Source organism: Denticeps clupeoides, chromosome 18 (genome assembly GCF_900700375.1).
Source record: "Denticeps clupeoides chromosome 18, fDenClu1.1, whole genome shotgun sequence".
Taxonomy (NCBI): Eukaryota; Metazoa; Chordata; class Actinopteri; order Clupeiformes; family Denticipitidae; genus Denticeps; species Denticeps clupeoides.
Window position 1 is genome coordinate 16,338,338 of NC_041724.1, and position 12,148 is coordinate 16,350,485.

The 12,148-nt window shown below is 38.9% G+C and overlaps 1 protein-coding gene across 1 annotated transcript; it reads right to left on the bottom strand.

The window, feature by feature from the left end:
- Window positions 1-1,666: 1,666 nt before the first annotated feature.
- cul4b (cullin 4B) lies at window positions 1,667-11,389 on the bottom strand. The gene is made up of 21 exons (XM_028960757.1): window positions 11,264-11,389; window positions 10,411-10,821; window positions 10,141-10,256; window positions 9,823-9,926; window positions 9,617-9,686; window positions 9,383-9,456; window positions 9,066-9,228; window positions 8,780-8,869; window positions 8,554-8,636; window positions 8,409-8,476; window positions 6,325-6,443; window positions 6,037-6,229; window positions 5,823-5,927; window positions 5,623-5,733; window positions 4,661-4,746; window positions 4,441-4,548; window positions 4,226-4,339; window positions 4,023-4,128; window positions 3,163-3,335; window positions 2,919-3,071; window positions 1,667-2,293 (listed from the first exon to the last, which is right to left on the bottom strand). Exons 1-21 carry the CDS (start codon window positions 11,283-11,285, stop codon window positions 2,198-2,200), a joined length of 2,565 nt encoding a protein of 854 aa, XP_028816590.1. The 5' UTR covers window positions 11,286-11,389; the 3' UTR covers window positions 1,667-2,197.
- Between the last annotated feature and the right edge of the window lie 759 nt (window positions 11,390-12,148).

Here is a 12,148-nt window from a genome sequence, read left to right on the forward strand (position 1 = left end):
AAACAACTCACGTTTAAGGATTCAAAGCCATATTTACTTAAGGACATCAGTCTGCATATTCATAATCAAGTCTTTTATTGTATGATACACACAACATACCCAAAACACTCAACCAACCAGCAAGAAAATTCTCAAGAAGTGTCAAACAGAAAAAGCTATTTACAGACTGCAATGCAGGCGGTGCTGTTCCAACATGCCCATTTTAAAAAATGTATAGACAGTCAAATTTTCTACAAAGCTTGTGTTGAATGTTTTGAACCAGCTCATCAGCCCAGTTTTAAATAAATAAAATCATTTTAAAAATTACCAAAATGAACAAGTAACCACTGAAGTTCATTCCTCAGTAATAAGCTCCTTAAGTAGCTGGCCGATACCTAACAATATACCTAAACAATTGGATTTTTTAAATCACAATTTCTTCTGATATTGCCAGACTGAAACAAAGACAGCAGAGATAATAAACAGTTTAACATATAAAACCATGAATAATCACTGCCCTCCTCTGCCTTGTTTTCTGCCATTTCACTCTTTGCTACCTTAATGTAGTGAACCACATAACATGGTATCGCATGCGTTGCTTCCATATTCCAGCGCCTTAGCAGCCCAGATATACTAACCTGCAAAACCTGTAATCCGAGGTAAAATGAGGGGGGGTGCTCCACTGAACAAATAAGTTATCGCTTTTGAAGTTATCAGAACTTCGGCTCTCGAGAAGTTAAAAGCCCGCCAATATGATTCACTAAGCAAAATGAGCCACAGATACATTCTCTTTCTCTCAATCAGTCATGTTTGATCTTTTCTCAAGTGTGCGATGCACAGGCTACTGTCACGCTGCATGCGCTTGCTTGTTTTCCCATGATATTTTTCAATTGGCAGCTGCATGTCTCCATTTAAAAGTAAATGTAAACACACTCAAAAGATGCTAATTTGGGCCATTTTTATTGTGCAAAAAAAAAAAAAAAAAAAAAAAAAAAGCCCAAAGCTGATCACTGTGATTGAGCTGAATTTGATCACAACCATTGATCTTATAATCGGGTAGTTTTAGTAATTAAGAAAATAAAGGCAGCAATCAGAGTTATGTAATATTCATCAAAACACCACATTTACATAAACTATGCATAATACTGGTGCCATTCAGGGGACTCTTCGGGCAGTTGGATCATACCAGCGAGAACACACTAAGATTCAAACAAACATGACGTGTCAGGTGGTACGGTTACTTTAATTTCTTTAAAACACCCAGATCAAATGAAACTGAGTCATCGATGTGCTAAATCAAGAATGCTACAGTTGCAAAAAGTTATTTTTCAGCTTAATATGAAGAGAGGAGCTTTCAGAAAATTAGGACAATATTTAAAGATGCTGATATTCCTGTGCTTCTCATGGGGTTCCCTAAACATCCAGCAGGTATTTCCAGGCGTATATGGACTAATACATATACGCCCAGTTGGTCACTATGTGGTGATAAAAGATACGTTGGGAAATCATGGACACACGTAGAGGTTAATTAGTTTAGCAGCAAAAACAAACAAGTGCTATCCCTTCCTTTGGCACATAATTTATTTTTAAGTTTGTTTTCTTTTCATCTTTCCCAATTTGTAAGGGCAAATCACTTCACTGGGGGCTTTGGGAAGAATGAAGGAAAAACTTGAAACAAGAAACTGCCTGGGTCACACAAATTCCTTTAATCAAGGCTCATACATCTGACTAACACTGGTTGAACCGATGAGTGTTTTTATTTGTCCTCTTAGCACAGGTGATACGAAAATAGAAATCTGAGGTGAGAACGTCTGCTTTAGATGTGCAGTGAATGAAACAGGAAATGAGAGAAAAACAAACAAAAAAAATATTACTGAGCAATGGAAACTGAAGATTCAAAAATAAGTGTTTTCATTACATCCACTCCATAAACAATAAAAACCAAGCAACTGGCTTTTCTGTTCGGTCTCAGGATGTCCACCGATTTACATTCAGAAATTTGGAAATTTTAATGGGCATGCAGTTCAAGGAACAGTCCCCGACCCTCCAGAGAACCCTGAGCCATGTCCATTTAGTTGTTGGTTGCTGGGCTGGGTTCGGTTCGGTTTGCAGGGTGAGGCTAACTGGAGTAAAGAGTTTCAATACGAGCTTTCTGAGAAGGTGACAGCCTCACCAGACCACCCCGCTCTTCCTTTTCATCCTTCGGCTCTCCTGCACGCTAGGCTACGTAGTTGTACTGATTGGGATTCTCCTTGTCTCTTTCCATGTAGTCCCGGTCAATGAGAGACTCTATTCTCTTCTTCAGGTCAGCAGGCTGCCATGAGACAGGGGAAACAGAGAAACACATTTACACAGAAATGTGAAAAGCTCACAAGTCAAATTTTATAGTAGCCGTTTTCCTGTACATATTCATCTGTAAACAAAAGTGTAATATTATGTGGCGTTCCTACACAGATGACAAATTTAGCAAAAGTATGGCAAATTTTGGCTTCTGTGTCTTTAACCATTGTCCTAGTCAGGTTACCAGACCCACACTTATACAGGAAACATTAAACAATACAAAGCATCTGTATTGTTGCTACCAAATTCCACAAAGATGAATGGACAATAGTTTTCCCTTAGTGTTTAGTTTTTCACACGAGCACATGAAACAAAAATGTTGTTCTACAATTGAAGGACTGGGTTTAACAGCTTATCGAGATTCTTGCAAATGGAGGCCTAAAATACACATATTATTGATGTTCCCTAGCCTGCTTGCCATATGTATGTATGCCATAGGTAATAAATGGACAAATGTTTCACTTTTTTGGACCATGTGATAATGGACTATTTAAAACTAATAATAAAAAAAGTTAAGTCAAGCACAATTTATGTCTTCACTCTATAAATTGTTTAGTCACCTCACGTAATGCTATAATTGTGAAAGAGGATGTGCTCACCTTGACTGGAAACTTGAGCTGGTTGTATACCTCTGACAGCAAGAGGTTATGGCTCAGAGTTTTCCTCATCTTCATGATACGTACAATGGCAGCATCAATCTGGTACTGTCGATCCTGGAACACACGCTCTGTAGTGCTTGCTTGCTCCTCAACCTAAATAGACCAAGGAATTCATTCAAATACAAGCTTCCAAAGCAAAGTGTAAAAATAATAATAATAATAATTTCAGCTGAGTGAATGTTACCGTCTCCTTCATCTGGATCTGGTTGATCTTAATGCGGAAGAGTTTGTGTTTAAAGTCATCATTGCAGGAGAACTTGTCACCATCTTCTATCTCTTTGCTCTTGGGTGCTTTTGTGAGAACACGAGCCTTTCCACATGCCAGAGATTGAAGGGTCCGCCGGAGTTCACTGTCCTCTGCCAAACACGCAATTTACAAATGTAAATAAAGCTGAACATTCAGGAGCACTTACAATGTGCCACAGATCACATTTATGACAGACAAGATACATTGAGTATACCTCAGCAATTTCAAAATGACATTTGTATTGCTTTGACTTTTGTATAGCTTTTACATGACTGTAAGTGTAGGAATTATTAGATGCTGCACAGTTGCAGATGAAAGATTCCATGTGTGCCTTAGTCAAGCTCTTTATTTCTTACCCATTATGTGGGCCTGAAGCATGTATATTTTGCTTGATGTTTGCCATGCATTTAAAATAGCCGATACTGTTGAAAGTCAGATCTACCTTTGAGAGTTAATTGATCCCTGATGAGAGAGTTGATGATCCCCCCCCCCCCACTAATCTACAAAGGACTGTTGTAATGGTGAAAATGTGGGCATTCAACCAGGTAATTTCTTTTGCACATCCGATGGTCAAAGTCAAGATGGGGTCTGAGGTGGGGTCCTCTTTACCTCCAGCATTTCCCCAGCATGAGATCAATAAAGTTTCATATTATCTCATGTTACCATGTCCTATTGACATACTTTTACTTCTGCAAGATTTGTATTGAAATCAAACTCTCTATATTCAGCTTTGTGAAGGTAAATGCTGTTATCCATTAAAAAAAGAAGGTAAAAAGAATCTATAAAAATACACTAACCAATGCCTGTTGCAAGTTTGATCTCCTCCAGGGAAAATTCCTCTCCTTCATTGAACATCAGTAGCACTAATGTCTGAAATAGTGACACCTGAAGCTCCTTCTTTCCCTTTGAAAGAGCAGAGGGAAAAAAAATAAAGTCATAAAGCTGCTGCAACGTTAATTAAACTTCAACTAATTAAAGTTGAGATACTCTTCCATTTTACCTCTTTAAACTCCGCCTTCAGCACACAGTGCCCCAATGTTGACTGCCACTGCAGCTTCCTCCCACTGTGTTTGCCCAGGTAGAAAGTTTTGAAAATCTCCTGAAGTCTCACCATCTGGATGAATGAAAAAGATATTAGGATGTTATTAGGATGCTCCCAACAAAAACACACCACTACATATATTTAATATGCAAGTGTGTGTGTACCAAATTCACCTCTGGTGGCAGATGAACTTCCATAGGTACGTATGTTGGCCAGTAACCCATTGTAAGAATATTTACAGTCAGCTCAATGTTCCCAGGGATGTTTTGGCATTGCATATACTGAGAGGGAAAAACCAATGCATGAGTTTGGCCACCTTTTAAAAGAAAACACCACATTCTATGTGATAACATGCCACATCAGCATGAGGGCGCACTTGATGGGAGATTTCACCTGCTTGAACTGCACCATGATGTCTTTTGACAGCTCCATGTCCTTGAACATTCCTTCCAGTTTACTGGTAAATGCAGCTCCACATTCTAAAAAGACAAAATTAATTAATTTCTCTGTCTTCTTTTTTATTGAAGGTATCTTAGGTATGAATACATAAATACAATTTTGCATGAGAAGCAATCAAATAGGGTAGCAGTTGAAGTCACAAAAATTCAGCCCTGATTTCCAGGAAAGCACTCAGATTGTGAAAAATTACAGGTACAGCAGCAAAGAATCTTCTGAGAAAGGGCAAATAGGCCTGGCCACAGCAGGCAAATAAATCTGATTTAAATTGTATTCTTTTGATTTAATTAAGCATTTCTCACTTTCTCAGAAGTACAGATTAACAAAATGTCACACTCTTTGCACTTCAAACCTTTTTGGATACAAATGCACAATCCTTTATTCATTGAAATTTAACATGTCTAGATCAAAAATCATTAGCTTGAAGTTTCTTTATTCATTATGACATGGGCAATCCCAAACAGATTAAGCATAGCATTAAATCTAGTCTGTGTAGTCATGTAATTAAGGTAACTAAGTAATACAAGGAATTCAATTTCATAGCACCCCTTATGGTCATTGCACGATATTACTCCCAGCAGCACTAAACAAAAGGCAATGAGACCAAGTTAAAAATCCAGTTTTTTTTTTTTGTTTTTTTTGTTTTTTTTAAAGCATTTTCACACAGATTTGTTTTATTATAAAATAAAACACATTTTGGCTATAAGGTAGCACAAATATGCAAAACAGGCAAGTATGAAGGCGCACTCTTATCAAGTGATTTCTCAATAACTTTCTATGACGACTGCCATTATATGAATCCCAGAGGTGTGAAAAGGGCCTATTAAAATCAATTAAAAGGCCAAATTCCCCTCGAAATCAAAGACTATAAACAGTGTAGACTACATCTTGGCACATACCATGTTTTAGTTTGGACAGCATTGATTTTTCTGCATCCACAGAGGCACTCTTTCCCACTAGTAGTCTCTTTGCCAGATCCTTCTTGTAAAAGGCTTCAAATACATCCTTGCCTGTAAAGAAAGGCCAACCACATATTAAAAACATAATGATTTCAGGACCACAGTCGCTTATAGTGTACCAGTTGTGTATTCAGTCTTACCGTAAATAAACCTGAAGATAATCATGATTTTATCCAGCATTTTCTCCAGCTCTTCATCTGTGGCTTCCTTGTTCCCTGCCCTCAGCTTGGAATCAACATATTTCGCTGTGAAGTATCGAAAGATTTAATTAAAAATACAACACACAAACAGAAGAATTGCATTCACAGCGAATTGACATTCACTTTTGAAAGAAAAAAGAAAGAAAACACCAACCAATGAGCTCTGCTGGTTTGTTTGGCCTTTTGTTGATGAAGGTTTCAAAGGCCTCTTTCATGGCATTCACAAACTTCTCATTCTTCATGAAACACACATCAATGATGTAGTCCACCTTGTCCTTGAAATCCAGCAGTTCCTGTACCATCGTCTTATCCTTCTCAGGGTTGATGACAATTGTGCTCCCAAAAGCCTAAAACAGTTATTTTCTCATTCACACCTAAGGACATTTTATATACACACAACTATGCACTACGCACGATGTACAGAAATAAATCCAATGCATGCCTTGATGTACTCAATCCAGTGCTGCAGCAGAGCCTGAACCCCACCCCGTACACGGCTGAAGAGCTGGTAGAGCAGAGAGAGGTCAGCAATCCGGTTCTCATCCAGCAAGTTATTCAAACCTGACAAATCACCAAAGAAGAAAATTAATACAAAAGAAAAAAAAAAAACATAAGGATCCCATGTATTTTGACACATTGTACCCATTACTTGGTATAAGCTAGAACAGCTTTATGGGTTTTACTAGAATTAAGTCATCCTCAGCAGTGAAAAGTACTACAGGGAGCCTGATTGATTCATTTTTGACTTGTTTTGCCAGAATCATAGAGAACAGTGATGTCCTAAACACATCACATATGCATACTATTACATTTTACACTGTCTTCCCTCAAACCATTTAATCCATGATGACCATTTCTGACAGACAATTCTGTGTTCAATACAGTAACATTAAAGCATGTATGGTAAGTTGATAATAATACTATGCAAAAAGTCCACAAGCTCAGTTTAGGTAAAGTACATGTCAGCTGGGAAGTTCTCATCTAAGTGGGGCATAAAGCAGCCGGCAAATGCTGAATGCATTACTGAATATTAGACTGATCATTCTTCTTGGACAGCACTGATGTGACCTGGCTGATAGTCACATTTGCGAGACACTGGTAAAATCTCACACAAGAATACTAAGCCATCCATGAGGTCATTAATATTCTGGATGTTTATTTAAAAATAAGTTTGATATGTTACACGTTAAAAGTATGCATGATAATGCATTAATTGTATTGTTAGAAATAACTGTGTATTGAGCAGAAACCTCAGAAGCAAGTTGCTTCTGAAGTTGCACAACCAGTTACTTCTGGTGCCAGAATGGCTCTCATAACTGTGTAATGAATTCCAAGCTCAAGCCATAAACAGACTAAAATTAAAATGACAACAATAACAGAAACAGCAACACACCCTGTATGTTATTCTTAAATCTTGCATGACTAGCCATAGCAGCCATACATAACAACGTTCAGCAAACACCTACTGTAACCTTGTGACCATATATATAATATTTGTATAGTATAACAATGCATAAGATAATTCCTTATACACTAACAGACAAAAGTTTTGGACACAGCTACTCTGGTTCTGGAGTTTAAGATGTAGCCATTTTGATGAATCCAATGCAAGAAACATATTTAGTTTTTTTTGTATCAGGAGAAAGTAAAGTATGTTTGACGAATCCACCCCTCCCCCTTTCTTATCATACACATAAATTACTAGGTGCGTCCAAACTTTTAACTGTGTATTTCTCAAATATACTAATGTTCCCCGAGCTTAAGTACCGAAATGTGTACAACTTAACTATTTTACCAGTATTGTGATAATGATATCTGTGAGCCATTACTTCCATATGAAGAAAAACGGAAACAAATGTAACAGTATTGTTAGAATAAAATTCACCAATATAATAATTAAGGAAATCAAACATAACTTACTAACACTGTAGAAACAATATTTCTGCATGTGGGGCTGTATACACTGTAATGCACTGTATACTAGGTATATGGTTGTAATAAAGCTCTTAAAGTGAATTATTATTTTCAAATGGAAGATTTGCGATAAGCCTCTATCTTGATGCATTTTTTTCAGTGCGAAAATCAGACGTGACCAGATGAAAATATCAAACATGCGCTTCACAATGTATTTGGGAGCATCATTCGAATCAGTTGCCCAACCAAACTATTGACAGCCAAAAGAGAACATTTTATTTAATTTTCTGGGACTTTAAAGATCATGTCATTTCCCTGCCACTGCCCTCTTTCCCACATTTATCACTGTTTAAAACATATATTATAGCAATCTTTAAACAAATGAATGCATTGTGACTGATAGCTAAACTTATAAGCATTACATGACAACCATTATAAGCATATTTCAGACTTTTAAGAGCGATTGCCATAATTTCAGAGCTTACAAAAGCTTAATGTGTGTTTAATAAATGGCCTAGGTCATGTGAATCATTATGTTAGTCAATGACTGAGCAGATGCTGCAACTGCTTTTTAATAGAACATTCAGCAGTGAGGAGAGAAGGGGCTGTTACCTTTCTGTAATGTTGCAGTCAAGTGTTCACCCAATAACTGCTTCTCTACTGTAGCAATGAGGGGTTTCCTATAAAGTATGAATTACATTAATGAAAAAAAAAAATTATTAGGAATATATTTCATGAGACTGTAAAAAACTATTACTGTGTGCTCTGGTCCAAGTAGGTTATGACCCTGTCTGCCTCCTCCTCTAGACGTTTGTTGACATGATGGAGGTATTCAGGTACCTGCACGCAAAAAAAATGTATTTAAATATTCAAAAATGGAGGGAAAACCACTGGTCTCCTCACAACGACAAGATCATTAAAAATGACCTATTTTACACTGTCTGATGCCTGAAGGAGGAATGCATTAAGAACAGCACAATCACCTCTCGCTCCTGCATCAGCCGCTGGCCCTCTGCAGCATACAGCTGGTTCGTCTCTTCGAGAAATCGCTGCTCAAATGAGTCCTGGTAGATCTGTCAAGAACAAAATCATCCACTCAAAACTTGGTTGTGAATTCATACAATTTAAACACTATTTACACTTTCACTGTTATTTTCATGTTAATAAACTAATCAATGCTAATCAATCTTGTGAACTGAAAAAATACATAATTTTTCTGGACAGTCACTGAAAGGGCCAGACAGGGTTAAAAATCGATTTTTTTGGTACCTGCAGGTCAGACAGCATGCTTAAAAGACTCCTGAGGAGACTGCGATCCACTGTTTCGCCATTCCTCTCTTTCTCAATGAGCAGCAGGATCCCTGAGATGGTCTTACTCTGGACTTTCTGATCACTAATAATGTAAAAGCGAAACAATTCCAAGCCCATGTCCCTGAAGAAATGAGAGGTCACATTAACCACAATAAAATAAAAGTTACCTTTTCCAAAATAAAAAAAGAACATCTTTGCAAGACAGCAACATTGAAACATTCACTAATGCTAATTAGCTAAGATATAGATTATATTACATATAATCATATTCTTACCAAATTGATGGCAGCATTGAATTTTGCAAAACGTATGTGCGATCCAAAAACAAAAATATACTTCGGATCATGATCTGTAGAAATATGAAAGAATATAAAAAAAATCAGTAGACCCATACAGAATTGACTTCTAATAACAATGAAGCATCACCAAAAGCAGGTCTCTTTAATTGAGCTGGTGCTACTGAAATGTAATATTTAAAAATACCCAGTCTTGCGGCATGGTACTCTCACCATTTGTCTGCAGTGATCTTGCCAACATTTGTCTATCTTCTTGAGAAAGAGAACATTGTCCAATGCATCTGTGAAGATGGTGTTAAGGAAAAACACACACTCCACTAATTCAAACACATGCCAAAGTTTTAAACACCACTGCAGATTATTAACTAATATATGAGCTGCAATCACAAAGCAGACACACAATTGCTCAATAAGGATATTCTCGGATTTGGTCAATCTGTGCCTTAATGTGATCTTCACACACCAGTCTCAGCTGCTTGTAGAGCTTTGCTGATATCTTATGGGAACAAAGGTTTTCAACAGCCTAGAGACCAACAGGGGGAAAATGTTACTTCTCTAGTTACTTTGTTTTGTAGTGTCATGTTTTTGTTTTTTTTTTACCATTACGAAAAAATACCGGCCAGTCATAATGTCATAGAGCTGCAGATATTTCGTGTGGTCACACACACACACACACACACACACACACAACGTATGGAGGTGAGTTTAATTTAAGATGAAGGTGGTGTAGATCCTACCTGGTAAAGTTCCTCCAGATTGTACTGAATCGAAGTGCTATTCTGTATGGCCTCCACCGCCTCCTTCAGCTTCTGCCAGGTCTCTTGTGTGTAGTTCTCTGGCAATTTTGGCTTTTCTGCGTGACAAGTTGTGCGCCGGAGACATTAACGAATTCACATCATGAAATCTCAACATGCACTTTGGTGAGCCTGACGAATACAACTACATTATGGGAATGTTTGTGATGTTCACCAGGCTAGGTGGTGGCTCTGTGTAGGCCTGTGGAGTACCTTTAAAATTCTTTATGACTAGTTTCTTGGCGGCCCCCGGTTTGCTGCTGGTGAAGGTGGCGGAGCCGGCAGACTTTGTCAGTCCGTTTGCATGGTGCCCGACGCCTCCGGCCAGGAAGGTGTTCTTATTCTTGCCGGAGCACGACGCAGTCGAAGACGAGTCCTCGGCCATCTTCACATCCAGCCCGATGAAGTCCAGCGAGTCCTCGAAGCGCAACTTCTTCTGGATGTGCTGCTGCGCGGAGGAGACGCTGACGGCCTTAGAAGACGAGGACAGCGGGTCGTGGTCCTCCTTCTCGGAGCTGTTTATTTTCCTCTTCTTGGAAGATGTCAGGCTACTGTCACTATTCACATCGGAAGCTACTGGTTTAGCCTCTTGGGTCGGCGGTGGGGGATTAGGGGAAGGTAAACCTGTTGGAAACATGAAAAAGGGAAAGAAAATAGGAAGAAAAAAAAAATCAAACAGTCAGTCTATTGATGCCGAATCCCCCGGGGCGTGTGCTGAGCGGCCGCTTCGTGCTTCTGTTCCTGCTGGACGGTCCAGAAAAGCTCGGTTCCGTTTCGCATCAAGAGCAAACAACAAATGCTGAAGTGCAGCCCCACTCGGACCCTCGCTCTTTCTTGTTATTGCTGGGAGAAGAAAGATGGTCGCTAACTGCTTCCTCCTGTAGCGCTCTCGGGCGCTTTTCGAACTTTTACAGAGTGCGGGTCCTATTTCGTGAATATGAATCATAGGTGAAACGTCGCAGGACCCCGGAACCCCGCTTTTTTCCAAGGGTCGCACTGCGCGTTACAAGTCACGAAAAAGTCCGCAAGAAAAAGCGCAACTTCGAAAGCCGACACGATGACCCACCGGAAGTACTTCGATCCCGCATGTCCGCCGTCAGAGTCGCTTTTCACTCACCCAATAACATCTATTTGCAGCAGTTTTACGCCCGCAGTATCAGAACGGAACTTACTTCATAAAGGGGCGACGCGACAAGATGGCGGCTCACTGTCGCCGTGTTTGGATCCTTCCCTCGTCCACTACGTAGTGTTCACTTCATAGTAGACTCAGTAAATAAGAACGTTGGAGAAGACCGAAGTTAATCCGTTACTGTAGTTACATGTATGTCGTGTATGTCTTTTTAAGTATTTGGGACTGCCAATTATTAAATAATAATTGGACTTTCCATTATTTTAACTGCAGTTCAGGTCAAAGTAGATTATTTTATGCAACAGAAGCGGGCAGCAAGTTTCTGACTGTGTGGAAATATATGAGTAGTTGTATCTGGTATGTGGCTTGCTTCTGAATTTTTATAGACACTAGATAGATCCTGTGACACAAAAGTAATTATGTTGGTATTTTTCCGCCTGGGACTCCTTAGAATAACCTATTTTATCCAATTAGTTATCTGATAAAATCTTGTTTTGTGGAACACCTGTTTTTTTCTCAATATTATTATTCACTATTATTAAATGAAAAGACAGCAATGATTGTCCAACATGTTGCATAAATGACTGGCACTTCCTCCACACTTGAAATGTTAAACATTTTTTAACTTTCTGCTGCAGGGCCCTTGACAATGGTCCCAAAATGGTCTATCTCCGTGGCTATGGATGACCTCCCATGGTTACAATACTTTGGCGGAGTTGCGTCCAATCAACAGGTCGACATGAGCCACAAGGTCAGGTATATGCACCTTGGACAGGTAAGGCGACCTGGCCAAATCATCTTTGGCAGCGCATAAGCAGGCAA

Bases quoted from the DNA above. Each gene is read 5' to 3' on its own strand.
- cul4b (XM_028960757.1), bottom strand. From the start codon at position 11,285: ATGCGGGATCGAAGTACTTCCG. The intron at 5,734-5,822 runs GTAAGACTGAAT...CTTTCTTTACAG, and splicing joins TATCTTCAGGTTTATTTACG to GCAAGGATGTATTTGAAGCC. The intron at 4,340-4,440 runs GTGAATTTGGTA...TCATTCATCCAG, and splicing joins AAGTTCATCTGCCACCAGAG to ATGGTGAGACTTCAGGAGAT.